The following is a 19,161-nucleotide window of genomic DNA, read 5'->3' as shown; positions in this document are numbered from 1 at the left end:
TTTCTATATATATTTATTGTGATAAATCATTAAGATGATCAGTGTTTCCACAAAGATAAATATAATTAATTATTAATAATAACATAGAGTTAAAGGTAAATTGAGCAAATTGGCTATTTCTGGCAATTTATTAAAGTGTGTATCAAACTGGTAGCCCTCCACATTAATCAGTACCCAAGAAGTAGCTCTTGGTTTCAAAAAGGTTGGTGACCCCTGGTCTAGTAGGACTAATACTTTATTTCAGAGGTTATTTTAATTCCGGGTATTTTACAGTTATGCTTGCACCATTAAAACCTCGAGATATTATTGTAAGCACAACACAAATATGTTGAGTAACCTCTGAATTTTCTATCCAAACATAGGTCAGAAGAAGAAGCAGAAATACTTCATTAATCCCCAAGGGGAAATTAAGATTTTCATCACAATCCCATTCAAGATCAGACAAACATTACAGGGAGACAGAACAGGATTGCTGATGGGTCTGCCAATTTTCGACGCCCCTTACAAAAAAGGTGAGAAACAGGTAAACATTGGGGGGTGAGAAAAAAAAATTCAGTCTCAGCCTGGGTTCCTGGAGAGGGGTCCAGACTGAGGCCAAGGGGGGGGGGGGGGGGGGGGGGGGGGGAAACCTCATATCCATAGCACACATAAGCATGTGTGTAAGAGGGAAACATCAAACGACATTAAATACATTAAAAGAGCAGAGCTGATGCAACCAGCCATTTGTACATACAGCTACACAAGTAAAAACAACAACAAAAAACATATACACTGTGGTGGCCTCTGGGGGGAGCATGGCCAGAGACAGGAGCAGACCCAACAAAGTAACCAAGAGGTGGCATACTTTAAATGTACTCAAATTACAAGGTACTGTGGAGAATGCATATACGTTTAAGACTTCTTTCTTTTTACATAGCCATGTTTAGAGTAGCTAGTACTTTTCCTTTGTATATTCTACCAGTTTCTCTTTGTCTTCAGATGTCTGTTTAGTGTCTGAAACCATCGGAATGTGAATACAACCCCCAAATCTTCCTTATCAGTGTTGTGAGAGGTGGGGGCTTTCTTTGTGTGCAAGGAGTTGGCTTTTCCGTTTGAATGTCAGATCAACTAGAGTAGCCGATATGAATGTATTGGTTAAGCTGATCTCCTGAAATTTCAGTAAAACTTGATAATATTCCTATTCTGTCTTGATGGTCCTTCTTACTTAGCATATATGTCATCGAAAGAACTTGGGATTGACCAGTAATTTAGATTCCCTGGAAGGAAGAGCTGGTCGACGCAACAGTACCATTTCACTATCTCATTGTCAGGTCGACTGTTTTGATTTCTGGTAATGGAAAAAAAATAGTCACCCATTATTACTACTGTATAAATTGATAACAAAATTGGAAACAACACACATGCCTTTGAAAAAGGACAGTTTTATTTACAGGGGATTTAATTAGAATAACAATAGAAATGATTTATAGACAGAGCGACTGACAATTTATTCATTTCGAGATTGAGGAGGTTGTGCTGATGTGTAAAGAAACATCTGCTTTAAAGTGTGGCAGCTTTGGCAAAGGGCAAAGTCCTTCGAGGCATCATCCTCCTCTTTCCCGCTCAGTGACTCTCTCCTTTCTTTCCCACAACCTGCGTGAAAAAAAACAGCACCGTCCGCTCATTAGAACAACAAAAACATTTGAAAAGGAATGCAAATCAGCCTGTTGTGGTCGATGGCGCACCCTTTTAAAGTCATTCATGTTGGTGGCCTGTACTGGAGTGCCGATGAAAGTCAGGTAGTTGATTTTTGTAGTCTCCTCATCTCCTTGGTTTGATTTGACGAACACCTAGAGATGGGGCAACAAGTACATAGTATTTTTAAGTGATTTGTTGAAATGAAGGAATACTCATCTATTCATCGCCATACAATATGTTACATGCTGTATGGAGGGGATTACACAGCTCATAATGTGTGCTTCACCTTTTCTATTTAAAACGGCAAATAATCAAATACAAGCTTTCTGTTGTAACATGGGTCCAGTCACCTTTTTTTCGAAAAACGCATTACCGTATTTTTCGGAGTATAAGTCGCACCGGCCGAAAATGCATAATAAAGAAGGAAAAAAACATATGTAAGTCGCACTAGAGCAGTGGTTCTTAACCTGGGTTCGATGGAACCCTAGTGGTTCGGCGGAGGTCAAGACACACCCGACTCATTGTGTAAATACAAACTTCTCCCTATCGGCGTATTACAGATACGGCAACAGCAGACTGGTTTGCAGGTATGTAATTTGTTGTGAGTTTATGCACTGTGTTGGTTTTGTTCTTTGAACAAGGTGATGTTCATGCACGGTTCATTTTGTGCACCAGTAAAAAAAACATGGTAACACTTTAGTATGGGGAACATATTCACCATTAATTAGTTGCTTATTAATGTGCAAATTAGTAACATATTGGCTCTTAACTAGTCATTATTAAGTACTTATTAATGCCTTATTCGGCATGGCCTTATTATAACCATAACCCTCTAACCCTGGCCCTAACCAAATAACTCTAAATTAAGTCTTTATTACTTAGAATATGTTCCCCATACTAAAGTGTTACCAAAAATATATAACTTTGTCTTGAATTTGAAAAAAAAAAAACATTTTATTTTTCACTAAAGAAGGGTTGGGAGAATGCGCATACGAAACTGGTGGGGTTCGGTACCTCCAACCATGTTAAGAACCACTGCACTAGAGTGTAAGTTGCATTTTTCGCCAGTCCCTTACAAGTTTCTCGCTTACTCCAAACTTTCTTTCTGCTGCTCGATTGCCGTTTTCTGCTGCATATTTCTCTACTTCCAGCTTGTAACCTGCAGTATATGATTTCCTTTTCGGTGCCATTTTTGTTCAGCCCTTCTCAGTTTTTATAAGTTACCACCAATGTTGGAAATGATCAACTTTCATAGGTATGGTTAGTACCATGTAGCATCTTTTTTTCCACAATGCACTTGACGATTGCTGATATACGCCTAGTCTCTTACGTGAATGAAATAAATAATATTATTTTATATTTTACGGTAATGTGTAAATAATTTCACACATAAATCGCTCCAGAGTATAAATCGCACCACTGGCCAAACTATGAAAAAAACTGCAAATTATAATCCGAAAAATACGGTAGTATCCCCCTTTTATTTTCACATCTTGTGTATACTGTGTGTAATTTGCTACCAGTGTTGAGTTGAGTTGAGTTTGTGTTCATTTCGAACATGCAAGCATACAACATGATACAACACTATTTCCAGTTTCTCTATTCAACATGTTCGAAAAGGAGTAGAAAGAAGCAGAGCTTGTTTAATCCTACCCCTTTTCCTTTACAAAGCAGTTGCTAAAACTTTTGTTCACTTTCTGTTCTCAATTTATTCACAATATACTCCATAACTAATAAGATTAAAAATAAATACATAATAATTAGTGAAGTAAGTTATATTTCATATGGTAAGATAAATAAGATTATCTAGAAAATGAATAGATTGATGAAATAAATTCAGAATGTTTATCATGGTTCTTCTTCTTTGTACTTTGTAAACACTTTAAGTTTGAAGAGTTTCTTGAAGTGGATCATATTAGTACATTGCTTGATTTCTTTGCTTAATCCATTCCATAATTTAATTCTACATACTGATATACTGAAAGTTTTGTACGTGCGTACAAATGTTTTAAATTACATTTTTCCCTAAGATTATAGTTCTTTTGTTGTGAAGAATTGTTGTATATTCTTGGGTAGCAGATTGTAGTTTGCTTTGTGTATAATTGTAGCTGTTTGCAAATTCACTATGTCGTGGAATTTCAGTGTTTTCGATTCAATTTTGTATGTTCTCTATATCCAACATTATGTATTATTCTAACTGATCTTTTTTGTAACACCGTAAATGAATTAAGTGTACTTTTGTAGTTATTTCCCCATATTTCTGCACAATAACTCAGATATGGTAACACTAGCGAGCAGTAGAGAATACGGAGTGATTTTTGGACCAGAACAGTGAGTGAAGAATAAATGAATGCATGAATGGACCAAACTGCACATTAACTATGGCAGTAAGTGAGTACATTCAATGTAAACAATACTTTTTTCAAGCCTTCTTTTGTGATAACCTTGTCAATATGAAACAATACAATATGGTCATGTAATGTGGTAATGTAGTCAGTCAAATACTTTGGATAAAATTCACTATGCTTTTTGTGGCTTCATTATTTGACTTTATTAAGTTGCTTATCAAAAATTGAAGCCTCTAATGCAGAGCTGGGCAAATATTTTGACTTGGAGGCCACATTGAGAGAAAAAAATGTGTCTGGGGGCCAATGTGTATGTGTGTATAAATGATATATACACATTTAGCTGTAAAAATCTGCTGTACAGTATGTGTGTTTGGGTCCTTTTTTTTTCAGGAACACGAATACCAAACGTCACAATGTCCGATAGATTTCTAAAAACGTTATGACGGACCACCTCAGAAAAATGCAATGGAATTATGCAGTTTTTTACTGAATGGGACACCCACAATGTACATGAAGATAAAGAAAGTGAGATTTGCAATATTAACTATGAACAATAAAACACTGAATATTAACAACATATATAACATCGCTCCTCTTTTACTTCTCAGACCAGCTGCTCGATAGACATCTTTTACAATCAAGTAAAACACAACAAAAATGTAACAAACAGCAAAATATGAATGCAAAGTGTAATAAACACCTACAATATGATATATTATCACTTTTATACAGAAATTTGTTGTAAAAATGTGCTTACGCATCTGTTCCTGACACACGCGTTTCGAGTTTGCTGCTCTGAAATCAAACCCCGCCCACTCTGCTTTGTGCCTCGCCTGAGCTGCTGTGACGTAGATTACCGTAATAACTCGTATAACACTCAAAAGCGCAGATTTCAACCATTGAAATACTTTCTATAGTTCAAGACTTACAGTCATTAAAAACAGCACTACACATTATAATGGCGGCTACAGTTTGGATGTTTAAGGGCTAAAAAATAGAGGCCAGATTGAACATCTTTAATGGGCCACATGTGGCCTGCGGGCGGTACTTTGCCCAGGTCTGCTCTAAGGCTAGAAATGTTTCCAGTTATTGAAAATATTAACAGTGCACATCTAAATCTACTTGAATGTGGTCAAAGCGTTTTGATGATTTTTGTTTGGTTTTGTATTGTGTAGTTATATTTATATGGTAATTAATATTCTGTGCCTGTAAATTGTTTGCTTGTTGATGCTTTTATTTGTTTCTGTATTGTGTAGTTATAATTATATGCTTTTACTTGTAATTGTATTGAAATTGTAGACCCCAGGAAGACTAGTGGGTTGTTGTGGCAACTAGCTAATGGGGATCCTTAATAAAAATCAAAAATCAAATCAAAGTCTGTGCCTTAAACAGTCGAATGTTTGTGTTCATACCAGGAGCTGGTCCTAAACTAAAAAATTCAAGTGCTAGTCATAATGGCCTGACCATCCTAAAATCCATTTTAGTATAGAGTGGGGGATATGTTTATCTGATTTCCCTTGCTGATTTTGTGAGTTTACCCTGTTATGAAGACAGAGACATTTTCATGGTAGGCTTAGTCTCTAAGAGAGAAAAACATTGACGATAATTTGAATGAAATGAGTGACCTAAGCACTTGGTGGAGAAACCCTTGTTGGTAAGCACACAGATCAGCAAGGCCATAACCTTTTGAAAAATCACTCTTATCACACAATGTGGAAGCTTGCACTAAGTTTCAGGGCAAGGGAGATCGCTTGTTATCGTCTATTTCTTCCAGCATCTAATTATCGTGCCAACAACCCTCGTTCACCAAGCTTCCTACTGAAAGGACCTAACTCATTTGTGTGCTTAACGGGGAACATCACCAGTCAAATTCCTATTTCACATACAAGTTAATATATAACCTTAATTTTACTTTTCTCACTTCCTGTAAAAATAAACCTACATCTTACAAATGTATTGAAAATGAGTTCCAAAGCTTGTGATCAAGTAATATGATTTTGACAGAGACTCTAGAGTCCTTTCTTGTGTTTCTTTATCTCAAGATCGATTTCTTGTTTTTGTTTTTGTTTCTTTTCTCCATTTGACATGTACAAAGTGAATGTGGAAAGGGTAGGCATAATAAGTTTTTAGCTTCAGCCTATACCTTTTTGGTCAGGAAATGTAAACCCATACTTTTATTTATTTATCTGCTATGCACTTGAAGTGTACTGTTTACCAAATAAACAACATTGAGGAAGATAGCAGTGCCTTAAGTGTTCTGCTCCATACCGTTGCACTCTGCACATTCTGAAACTTGACATAGCGCAAAGGGATTATCCCGTCGTCTTTGTAGTCCTCCTCTGACAGCTCCAAAGTTTGGGTGGCTTCGCTCCTCTCAGCGTCGTCGAAACCCATCGAGCGCGGGAGGTTGATGAACACCTTCACTACTTTAGGAGCCTGGGCTGATACACAGAGAAGGAAGGTGTAAGGACAGACAGCGTTTTCCATGCATTTACTTATTCACCACAGTGGAATTTGGACTGCCAAAGGAGGATTTCCTTTTTTTTTTAAAGTTGGCATGTTTACCCTGCGATTGGCTGGTGACCAGTCTGGGGCGAACCCTGCCTCTCACCCGAAGTCAGTTGGGATGGGCTCCAGATTACCCGTGACCCTAATGAGGATAAGCGGTATAGAAAAAGGGTGGAGGAGGGTGTTCGCCTGTCACAAACCCATTATAATGGGAGTGTTTGTGTAGACTTGGGCCATTTTACACTAAAGAAAAATAATCTGGATCCACTAGACCAGGCCTGGGCAATTATTTTGACTCAGAGGACAAATTTAGAGAAAAAATGTGTCTGGGGGCCGGTATATCGGATTTTTAGGAACACTAATACAAAACCTCACAACAATGTCTGATTGAATGCTAAAAACGTTATGACAGATTGCCTTAAAAAACTTAATGGAATTTAAAATTTTTTTACTGAATGTAGAATGTACATGAAAATAAAGAATGTGGGATTTACAATATTAACTATGAACGATAAAACACTGAATATTGACAACATATGAACGTCACACCCCCTCTCAATTTACATATTTTACAATCAAGCAAAACTCAACAATAATGCAACAAACAGCCAAATATGAACGCTAAGGGGGAGAAGAAACCCCCACCTACAATCTGATACATCTGATATATCACTAAGCTTTAGAACTTTGTTGTAAAAATCTCCTTCCGCGTCTGTCCCTGACACCCGCATTTCAGGCTGGCCGCTCTGGAAACACTGTGGAAACGATCCCCACCCACACTGCTCGTATATCATGCAAAAGCACATATTACAACCATTGAAATACTTTGTATAGTTCAAGACTTACGGTACGGTAATTTAAAAACATCACTGCACATCATAATGGCAGCTACAGTTTCCATCTTAAAGATCTAAAATAAATATTTGGGAATGTCCGGCAGACCAGGGTGAAAAGGCCGCATGCGGCCCCCGGGCCTTAATTTGCCCAGGTCAGCACTCGACATAACATTGCTCATCACCTTTTGAAAATGTATTTCTTTCTTTAAATTTTGCCTGTTACAACAATTAATCAAATAAAAATGTGCAGGGTGCTTCCGCCCGAAGCAGCTGAGATAGGCTCCAGCACCTCCCGCGACCCCGAACGGGACCAGAAGTAGATCAGCTTTGCATGTGCTATCAAGTTTGCACGTGTTTCAGTACACGCAGACATTCAGCAAATCAGGCCCTTATTGTTTGGAGTAAGGTTGTTGACGTTCAGGATGGATTGCATCAGGTGTTCATCTGTGAGAATACTCCTATGAGCTGATTTAAAGGGGAACTGCACGTTTTTTTAAATTTTGCTTATCGTTCACAATCATTATGAGAGACATGATGATGGATGTTTTTTTTTTTGCATTCTAAATATTAAATAAATGCGATCAAAAGTTTGCTTACAATGAAGCCTGTGGGAGCCGCAGAATTCCGACTATACAGCCCTTAGAAAAACATCCAAACACCTCCATTAAGGTTGTATATACATGATGTAAGTATATATATATATAGTATTACCAGGCACCGATATAATAACATTTAATATTTACGTATTATGATAATTTTAAGTACACGCGGCCCATTAATTTCAAAAACGGATCACAACGTTTGCTGTTTTTTTCTTTAGCACTGATTATTACTCACTGCAGGCTTTATGAGAGTTAACAAACATAATAAAACATCACTTACTGCGCAACATCTGCTGATATTAAAATACCGACTTCTGGGATGGTTATACATTCCCATTTTGATGAAGACTGTCTCATTAACCTCACGTCTCATAATCCTCGCCAGTTTGAGGTCCTAAATGGCTGTCAAAGCGTACCAACTCGTCGGAATACCTACTCAGACGTCTCATGTCCAGGCGAGATGCAAGATTTATCATCTAGAATAAACCTACAGGGAGCAAGAAAGCAAGGAAGCAGCTGACCACTCAATGATGTAAACATAGCAACATGCGGAAGTGATCACGGCGCCGCTATAATTAGTTTGTCTGCATTAGCGCTTATAATAACAATATTACTAATACTTGGTTAGTAATTAAATCACGTAATGTAAATGGAGTATTGCTGGCGGTTTTTGAACGGTTATTTATTGGATTTTATGGCCAAATTAGAGGAGCTACCATTGGCTCCGCTGTAAGCTGATTTTTATTTACAAGTTGGAATGCATTAAAAAAAGAATCCCTCCATCATCATGTCTTTCATAATGATTGTGAACGATAGGCAAAACTCCAAAAAAAGCACAGTTTCCCTTTAAAAATAATATTCACACCAATGGTCACCTAATATATCACTATGTTGATGAACAAAAGAGTTAAGTGGCAGTCATCTGTGGTCGTTTTTGCCGCATAATAGCCGGTGAATGTGTTTTTATGTGAAATTACTTATCTTTTTAAAACTCCACTCACGTTTTAAGACATTGTTTTAACAGTGGTGTGGAGGAAACGTGTACTTAAGCTAATGTTCATTCCTGCTTTAGAGTTGTATTATTTGACATTTTGAGTCATTGATTGTGTCCTGACTGGTTATTGGTTGTAGATATTGTTAAGCATGTTTTTTCATTTTATTGTTGATCGACCATCTCCTCGTCATCCTATCAACATACGTGCATAAGCTACAATATTTTACATCCGCACAAAAACTTAAAATCCGTACGTTTGTAACTTTAGTCGGGATGTCGGTAGATGAGTCTTACGGAGAATCCGGAAGCGTTGACAGGTCTGACTAATGTTCTAAAACATAAAATGTTGCACATTTCTTGTGACACAAAACAAAAAGGTCAGTTTTACCTGTCAATTTTTGCGTTAATTGCGCAAATTAGACAATTCTGTTTAGTGTGAAACACTGATAATTATTAAAAACAATGTAAAACTGTCAGTAGAACCATGTGACTGACACTAGTGGAGACCTGCAAAAAATACTCACCAAATTCCGAGCACTGTAATTTCATGGAAAAGAGCCTCACAGGCTGGTTGAAAGCGATTGTTGTAAGCAACTGCAAAAGACACACAAAACAATTATCTTTTTTTTCCATTATGAATGAATAAGTAAATGTGAAACTCCATTCTTTAGTACAGCTAATCCCCCTACTGTAACTAATACAACTGAACTAGTACAACAAGGGCTGAAAAGACGACTAGTCCAGAAACGCTGCAGGTTGTAGGCGCATTTTAGGACATCTAGCATGAACGTGAGGAATTTAAGTGTTTTGCTAATTATTGGGTCTTGTTATGCTTTCCTACCTGCTCATCACAGTCTGATTCCAGGTAAGAAGAATCTTTTACTAAGCAATTGTCAAAGCCGCAGTCATCACTCTCGTTGAGGCACTCGCATCCGGCTTTGTTGACAAAAGGCATGAGGTCCATCTGGAAACCGAATAAGAGGAGTTCAGTATTACATGTGTTGTATTTAGTGTTAGATAAAAACTACTTACAGAATGCAAGAATGCATCTAGTAAATCCTACATGAATCAAAACTAGACTTTGGACTAGAGTTAGTTTTGCATATTCCACAAAGATGCGCACGTACATATCCCTTTGGTATGTCGGAGTCATCGCCATTTCCTGAATCATTTTCTGTCCACTGTTTGATCTTCTCCTCCAGACCCGCAACGTCCGCCCCTTGATACTGGTCCACTTTACCCCGGTTCCTGAAGAACAAGAATGTCGGTGTGGCTGATATGTTGTTGGCATCCGCTGTTGACTGAGGAAGAGTGACACAGGTCAGTCAAATTGGTTTGAATGATGTCCTTTCTCAGCACAAGCAGCAACTCACACCAATCGCATCAAAGTGATCGGTTCAAAGCGTCTGGTTAATTTATCATTTTGACCAAAAATATGAAATGACTGCACAGCATTAACTTTATTAGCAAAGACTGACATAACCTTGTTTTTCCAAGCAAGGAAGGAAGGTGAATGAGTTTGAGGGACAGTGTTGGGAAAGTGGATGGTATTCATTAAATAAAATAAATAATTAATCAAAAACATGGCCTAGTTTAGCCAACTCAGTGAAGCAGCTGGAGCGTACCACTGCTAATCTGCACTATACTGAAGCAGGAGGAGTCTAACGCCAGTCAAGAATGTTAAAATAATATTGAAACGACGGACATTTATTCATGAAAACAGAGAAGCTGCTGATGGTGTGTTTGATGGAGAAACAGCTCGAAGGAGATACTGTAAAAGTCCACTCTCCAAGGCAAAGGCATGTACATTATTAATACATTACATTGTAAAACTACAGTACAGTAGTTATTTATAGTACATTATATTATATTGGTTTTCATACAATATTTCCGATATAAAAGGTTGTTTTTCCTCTAAAAGGAATGTTATATGTTCAAATCGTGCCGTTTTGGGGAGGCTAAGCACAGATTAAAATGATTTCAATTAATTTTAATGGGAGAAGTTGATTTGAGAACTAGATGAGGAAATTCCTGAAGGAATTGCGTGTGAATGCTCCAATGCTGACGTTGAAATGAAATCCTGGAATTTTTTAAAATAATTGTTGAAGTAAGAGCACACGATTCCCAAACAGGCTGAATATTTTGAAGTTGGAACCGTTTGAATCAGATGAAAAATGTGAGTGTTGTGGAACTTTGAAGAATGTCCCATTGATTTCAATGGGAATTTCCAAAAAATGTGGGAATTTCGGGAATTTTTTTGGGAAATGGTAAAAAACTTGAATGGTCTGAATGAGTTGAAATAGTTTGTGTTGGAAGTTTTCAAATCGATCGAGAAATGTTGAAGTACAAACATTTTTAATTGAGAAATGGTATTAACGAATTCCTGGAATTTCGGGAAAACCGGGAATTTTTCCAGTTCGAAAAACAACTTTGTCTTTTGTCCTGATTAAGAGGAATGTTTGGCCGGTGGAACGGTTGAAGTGGATTGAAAAATGTGGAAGGAAAAATGTTCAAAAAAGGGTTTGAAAACTGGGAATTCAGGGAATTCCTGGATTTTTCTTATCTTGGAAAAAAAATAGTTTGAATGTCCAGGATGAGTGGAATATGTTGAGGGTGGAGTGGTATTAATCGGTTGAAAAATATGGAAATTTGAAAAACAGCCAATTCATTTTGAATAGGAAAAATGTCCCGGAAAACCTGGAATTCCGAGAAATCTGGGAATTTGTCAAGGGAAAGCCCACGATTCCCGAATAGAATGAACAGTTGGAAGTTGGAACAGTTTGAATTGGTTTGAAATCTGGAGAGAAAAAAGAAGTTGAAGAAGTTTAATAAATAGATTAATTTTGGTGTGGAAAACCATATTGTGTGAATGCTTTGGAGCAGTCACACAATAAGAGCTCAGTCCCAGAATAAATTAAGATCACGTAAAAAGAAGAAAAAAGCTCAATTCTACACTGGACTCCAAAGGGGTTATCCACTGATTTTAAACAAAAACTGAGGGAAATACCACCTACAGGCTTCATGTCTTTTAATATACTGTACCAAGATGAATAGCACATTGCGTGTTTGCGATCAGACTGACCTGACAGACGTGGACATCTACTTCAAGGAAGACGACTTGTGGATACTTGTTACTCAACGTGTTAAATGCTGGACCTATTCTGACACATGGTCCGCACCTGAGGGGCAAGCAGAATGAGAACTTGTGTAAATGCTCAGGTCATTTCACAGTAAAAGATGTTAGCCTGCTAAGATCAAGGCGGTTTGCGATGTGCGACATTATTTTCTCTGTGGTGGGGTTTTTGTTTGTACTAATTGAAGAGCACAAATGTTGATTACGTAGTTTACATTTCCCAGAAGTGCCTCCACTTTGAGATTTCTGGATGCGATCTCGGAAAGTGCAAAAAATCAACACGCAAAATTTCACGTCTCAAGATCATACAAAATTATACTCAAAGGTAAATTTGCAACATTTTGTTTAGTGTTTAACATTGTTCTATACATACAGTACAGTTTGGACACCTTCTCCTCATTCAATGCGTTTTCTTTATTTTCATGATTATTTACATTGTAGATTGTCACTGAAGGCATCAAAACTATAAATGAACACATGGGGAGTTATGTACTTAACAAAAAAAGTGAAATACCTGAAAACATATTTTATATTCGAGTTTCTTCAAAATAGCCAACTTTTGCTTTGATTACTGCTTTGCACACTCTTGGCATTCTCTCGATGAGCTTCAAGCACACCTGTGAAGCTCATATTGCTGGGTTTTGTGGCCAAATAGCTAAATTTTTGTTTCATCTGACATCACATGGACAAAGACAAGACCTTCTGGAGGAAAGTTATGTGGTCAGATGAAACAAAAATTGAGCTGTTTGGGCACAATACCCAGCAATATGTTTGGAGGAGAAAAGGTGAGGCCTTTAATCCCAGGAACACCATGCCTACCGTCAAGCATGGTGGTGGTAGTATTATGCTCTGGGCCTGTTTTGCTGCCAATGGAACTGATGCTTTACAGAGAGTAAATGGGACAATGAAACAGGAGAATTACCTCCAAATTCTTCAGGACAACCTAAAATTATCAGCCCGGAGGTTGGGTCTTGGGTGTTCCAACAGGACAATGACCCCAAACACACGTCTAAAGTGGTAAAGGAATGGCTAATTCAGGCTAGAATTAAGGTTTTAGAATGGCCTTCCCAAAGTCCTGACTTAAACATTTGGATAATGCTGAAGAAACAAGTCCATGTCAGAAAACCAACACATTTAGCTGAACTGCACCAATTTTGTCAAGAGTAGTAGTCAAAAATTAAACCAGAAGCTTGTGGATGGCTACCAAAAGTGCCTTATTGCAGTGAAATTTGCCAAAGGACATGTAACCAAATATTAACAATGCTGTATGTTAGGGCTGGGCGATATATCGTATATACTCGATATATCGCGGGTTTGTCTCTGTGCGATATAGAAAATGACTATATCGTGAGTATTCGAGTATACGTTCTCACAGTTGCTTTTAGCTGTGGGCACTACACTACAGGCGTTTCTCACTATTTCTTGTCTCTCCTTCTCACAGAGACGTACAACAAGCGCACCTTCTTGCATACATCACATACTGTCACACGTGCAACGTCATAAGCCCTCGCAGAATGGGATTTTTTATTTGACAGTTATTGAAATATCTTGTGTGACATCATGCACAAAAGTGCACTTTATTTGTTTTAAAATATTGTAGTGGAGTTCCGTACCTAAAGTGCACTTTAATTTAGTGTTGTTTTGCTATATCATCTTAGTGACATCATGCACAAAAGTGCACTATAGCTTGTTTTAAAATGTCTCTGACAATCTTTTGCACTTTGTTTTGAAATTACATGAATGTTTGTGCCACTGATTAATAAAGACAGTTTTGGTAAATTAATTTAGTTGTGATTTCCCTCTCTGCATGAACATTTAAAATGAGCACATATTAATGCAGTATGAACAAGAATGTTTTAATGTAGACACATATAATAGAATAGAATGGACTTTATTGTCATTATATTTGCATATAACGACATTAAGGACTCCAACTTAAGGTACGGTAGTGGGAACAAATATGGGGTAAAAATAAATTACACAAGAGGTAATGAAAAAAAATTAACAATTGAAATAAACAGACTACTATCCAATAAAAATAATAAGCAATCCTGTACAATATACAAAACAATATAGAAATACAAACTACTGTACAATATACAGAACAAGACAAGAGTACCGGAGTAATAAATAAATCAGTGTCGGACGTATTGCACTCGAAGGGTAATATTGCACAGTAGGGTATTAGGGTAGGATATTGTATAGGGGTGAATTATTATTATAAGTTAGAGTTCAATAATTATCATACTGGTGTGATTATATGGATCAAGTGTTCATTTAAGGCTAAGGCCAAATATCGAGAGATACTGTATATCCCCTAAAAATATCGAGATAATAATAAAAGGCCATATCGCCCAGCCCTACTGTATGTACAGTATACTTTTGACCCAGCAGATTTGGTCACATTTTCAGTAGACCCATAATAAATTTATAAAAGAACCAAACTTCATGAATGTTTTTTGTGACCAACAAGTATGTGCTCCAATCACTCTTATCACAATGAATGTTTGTGCCACTGATTAATAAATACAGTTTTGGTAAATTGACTTATTTGTGATTTCCCTCTCTGCATGAAAGTTTAAAAGGAGCATATATTAATGCAGTATGAACAAGAATGTTTTAATGTAGACCCATAGAATCATCATACTGCTGTGATTATATGGATCAAATGTTCATTCAAGGCTAAGGGCAAATATCGAGAGATATATCGTGTATCGTGACATGGCCTCCTCCACCCCAGATCACACCTCACTCCAACCCACTTCTCCAAAGTGGGCTGGCTCAGGGTGGAGGACAGAGTAAAACAACTTGCACTGAGCCTAGTCTATAAAATATGCTACACCTCCCTGATACCGAAGTACATGTCAAACTACTTCCTTAACGTAAATGACCGCCATAACCACAACACCAGGGGGAGCTCCACAAACCACGTTAAACCCAGATTCTGATCTAACAAAGGTCTTAACTCATTCTCCTTCTATGCCACATCAATATGGAATGTATTCCCAACAGGTGTAAAAGAAAGAGCATCTCTATCCTCCTTCAAAACCGCACTAAAACAACACCTCCAGGCAACTTCAACCCTTGACTAACACCCTCCCCCTACCACATCCCCGGATTGTAAATAACCAAATGTAAATAATCAAATGTATTTCTAATGTATATACTTGTTCTTATGCTATCTGAACTCACTATGTTCTCTGCTCGCTGTACATATCCTACCAGGTCAGACCTACACTGTTTCAATGCCCATTTCTCTGATGATGCAATTGTTGATGACTGAAGTGCTGATATCAACCAAACCCTCCTCATCCCACCCTCCAGATTGTAAATAATGTATATAATTCAATGTATATACTCTGATGATTAACTTGTGTGATGACTGTATTATGATGATAGTATATATTTGTACCATGAATTGATTAACGTGGACCCCGACTTAAACAAGTTGAAAAACTTATTTGGGTGTTACCATTTAGTGGTCAATTGTACAGAATATGTACTGTACTGTGCAATCTACTAATAAAAGTTTCAATCAATCCAAAAAAATGGCCTAAAAATATTGAGATAATAATAAAAGGCCATATCGCACAGCCCTTCTGTATGTATATTTTTGACCCAGCAGATTTGGTCACATTTTCAGTAGACCCATAATAAATTCATAAAAGAACCAAACTTTATGAATGTTTTTTGTGACCAACAAGTTTGTGCTCCAATGACAGCCATGACATGATGTTCTTTACAAGTGTATGTAAACTTTTGAGCACGACTGTACATATGACAAGTACAGCAAAGACAAAATCAAGCAGCTGTGGAAAAGACAGCAAATTGTATTTTATTTGAAGACACAAAAGCCCGAGATCAAACCTTTCATTCATCATTAAACCATCAAACTGGAGCCAAGTCGCCCTAATATTGCTTTGTCATTGTAAGCAACTATGCTACTCCAGCTAATGCTAGCACGATGCTAACATACACATTATTTCATGTAGTTCTACGCAGTTTTTTTGACACTTTTTGAAAATAGTTAAACGACATTAAAGTGCCATTTTACTCCGTCAGAAAAGGGGCCAGGTGGTTTGAGTGAGCTCGGCTCGGCCGAAGCTGGGTGTCTTACCCGGCCATTGTGAACTTTACCACCGCCAGCCTGGAGCCTGCGGCCGCTAGCTCCGGTAGGAAGTCCGGATCACTCCCGATCACTTTAACGCCGACCATGGTGGTTTATATCAGTAGCGAGGTCTTGTTGCCACGGAATTATTCCAGTGGATTATTATAAAATATATATGTAATGTTTTTAGCTTTGCGTGAGTACAGTAGCTAACTCGCTGTCTGTTGGTGAGCCACACTTCAGACGCAGGAAAAGAATAGACACGTGACCTTCTCTGATTAGCCAATAGGGATGTTGAAGGCGTGGCCTCTGTGTTTGTTCCTTCATGAACCGTAGCTTATTTGCATTACCGCCATCTTGTGTATTGGAGTGTCATGACATTAATATACACTATATTGCCAAAAGTATTTGGCCACCAGCCTTGACTCACATACTCTATATTGCATACTTGCCAACCTTGAGACCTCCGATATGTTGGTACAGTGCTTTTCCTTCAAAAATAAGGACATTTCAATGTGACCCCAAACTTTTGAACGGTAGTGTATATCTGATAGTATATATCTGTATCATGAATCAATTTAAGTGGACCCGGACTTAAACTTAAAAACTTAAAAAAGTTGAAAAACTTATTCGGGTGTTACCATTTGGTGGTCAATTGTACGGAATATGTACTTCACTGTGCAACCTACTAATAAAAGTCTCAATCAATCAAAAAAATTCCTAATCACTTGGGCTGGTGTACAAAATCAAGCCAGTTAAACTATGGAATTCTCTTTACAATGAGATAAAAGATTGTAAAAATATATTCCAATTGAAAAAAATATATAAGACAGAACAATAATTCAATATGGACAGCCATAAGTGTTTACATTTTGCTTTATATTTATTATGTTATATTTATTATTTTACTTATTTTTTGCCTGGTTTTGTATCATCCCGTGAGGTGTATATTACTTTTCTTTTTTTTTTGTTCGGTTTGTACTTCATGAAGTTTTGCACTTGTGTTTTTTTGTGTGGTTTTTTTGTTAGTTTTTTTGTTTGTTTTCATTATATTTGGATGTAATTGTTGGTTCATATGATATCCATTAAGTAAGACTACGTATTATGTTGAAGGGGGCAGGAAAATATAAGATTTTTCTTCATCCTGCTCCTTCTCAGGTATTGGTGTGTAAATGTATAATTGAATAATTAGTGTGAAATTTGGTGGAGGAGGAATTATGGTGCAGGGTTGTTTTTCAGGAGTTGGGCTTGGCCCCTTAGTTCCAGTGAAAGGAACTTTGAATGCTCCAGGATACCAAAACATTTTGGACAATTCCATGGGATGGCACTTCAAGTTCACATGTGAGTAAAGGCTGGTGGCCAAATACTTTTGGCAATAGTGTGTATAAACTTGAAGTGCCATCCCATTCCTAACCCATAGGGTTCAATATGATGTCGGTCCACCTTTTGCAGCTATTACAGCTTCAACTCTTCTGGGAAGGCTGTCCACAAGGTTGCGGAGTGTGTTTATAGGAATTTTCTACCATTCTTCCAAAAGCGCATTGGTGAGGTCACACACTGATGTTGGTGGAGAAGGCCTGGCTCTCAGTCTCCGTTCTAATTCATCCCAAAGGTGTTCTATCGGGTTCAGGTCAGGACTCTGTGCAGGCCAGTCAAGTTCATCCTCACCAGACTCTGTCATCCATGTCTTTATGGACCTTGCTTTGTGCACTGGTGCACAGTCATGTTGGAAGAGGAAGGGGCCCGTTCCGAACTGTTCCCACAAGGTTGGGAGCATGGAATTGTCCAAAATGTTTTGGTATCCTGGAGCATTCAAAGTTCCTTTCACTGGAACTAAGGGGCCAAGCCCAACTCCTGGAAAACAACCCCACACCATAATTCCTCCTCCACCAAATTTCACACTCCTACCACTTGGTGGCTGAGTTGCTGTTCCCAAACTCTTCCATTTTCTTATAATAAAGCCGACAGTTGACTTTGGAATATTTAGGAGCGATGGATGGATGGATGGATGGATGGATTTGTTGCACAGGTGGCATCCTATGACAGTTCCACGCTGGAAATCACTGAGCTCCTGAGAGCTTGATTTTATACACCTGTGGCCGGGCCAAGTGATTAGGACACCTGATTCTGATCATTTGGATGGGTGGCCAAATTCTTTTGGCAATATAGTGTATCTTATAACAGTGTTCTCCAATCTTTTTTGCACCACGGACCTGTTCAATGTAGGCATTATTTTCAGGGACCGGCTTTCCAATTGTGTCAGATAAATACAGCAAAAATAAGTGCGTGAAAAATACAACTCACTATAACGCTGAATTAGTGGGAGCCCTGAGCTTGTTTCTTTTCAATGAAATGCAGATGGAAATCAGCCTTTGGCTACAATCTGTCACATTCATATTTTATATGTTCATTGATGTGCATTGTATCATGTCGCAAAGTTATAACTTCCTATCAGGAGTTTTATTGTACATCTATAAACAAGCTTATTGGTGTGTCTTAGTGGGACAGGTGAAAGTTAAGTTGGAGAAAATGCAGTCGTTTATACATTATTTAATGTTTCCCTGCGGCCCGGTAGCAAATGCGTCACAGACCGGTACCCGGACCGGTGGTTGGAGACCACGGTCTTATAATATCAGCTGAACAACACTGACTCTAACGCAGAGCTGGACAAATATTTTGACTCGGGGGCCACATTGAGAGAAAAAATGTGTCTCGGGGGCCAATGTGTATGTGTGCTTAAATGATATTGTGGAGGTATCTCTCCTCCGGGTTCTTCGGACCACCAAGTACTGACATCACAGCTCCTTTTCAGGGTTTTAGACACTGTTTTATTTAACAATAATGTCTCTCTGTTGTGCTTTTCAGCAAATATTTTCCAGTTCGTCTTTCTCGCTCTCGCTCTCCCTCGTGCACCACCTCCAACTCCCCTCTCCTGCTGCCTTTTAACAGAGCAAC

The 19,161-nt window shown here is 38.0% G+C and overlaps 1 protein-coding gene across 1 annotated transcript; it reads right to left on the bottom strand.

The window, feature by feature from the left end:
* Positions 1-1,410: 1,410 nt before the first annotated feature.
* On the bottom strand, positions 1,411-16,479 carry txnl1 (thioredoxin-like 1). The gene is made up of 8 exons (XM_062032119.1): positions 16,216-16,479; positions 12,048-12,144; positions 10,093-10,266; positions 9,807-9,929; positions 9,490-9,559; positions 6,294-6,466; positions 1,725-1,829; positions 1,411-1,632 (listed from the first exon to the last, which is right to left on the bottom strand). The coding sequence occupies exons 1-8, from the start codon at positions 16,311-16,313 to the stop codon at positions 1,603-1,605; spliced, it is 870 nt and encodes a 289-aa protein (XP_061888103.1). The 5' UTR covers positions 16,314-16,479; the 3' UTR covers positions 1,411-1,602.
* Positions 16,480-19,161: the final 2,682 nt, after the last annotated feature.

Source organism: Entelurus aequoreus, linkage group LG21 (assembly GCF_033978785.1).
Source record: "Entelurus aequoreus isolate RoL-2023_Sb linkage group LG21, RoL_Eaeq_v1.1, whole genome shotgun sequence".
NCBI classification, from domain to species: domain Eukaryota; kingdom Metazoa; phylum Chordata; class Actinopteri; order Syngnathiformes; family Syngnathidae; genus Entelurus; species Entelurus aequoreus.
This window is presented reverse-complemented; position numbering and strand designations above follow the sequence as displayed.

What these genes read in the sequence shown, in the direction of transcription:
- txnl1 (XM_062032119.1), bottom strand. Translation starts at nt 16,313, where the DNA reads ATGGTCGGCGTTAAAGTGATCGGGAGTGATCCGGACTTCCTACCGGAG. An exon ending in TAGATGTCCACGTCTGTCAG is followed by an intron (nt 10,267 to 12,047) that starts GTCAGTCTGATC and finishes ACTCTTCCTCAG; the next exon opens with TCAACAGCGGATGCCAACAA. An exon ending in ATTACAGTGCTCGGAATTTG is followed by an intron (nt 6,467 to 9,489) that starts GTGAGTATTTTT and finishes TCTGTGTATCAG; the next exon opens with CCCAGGCTCCTAAAGTAGTG.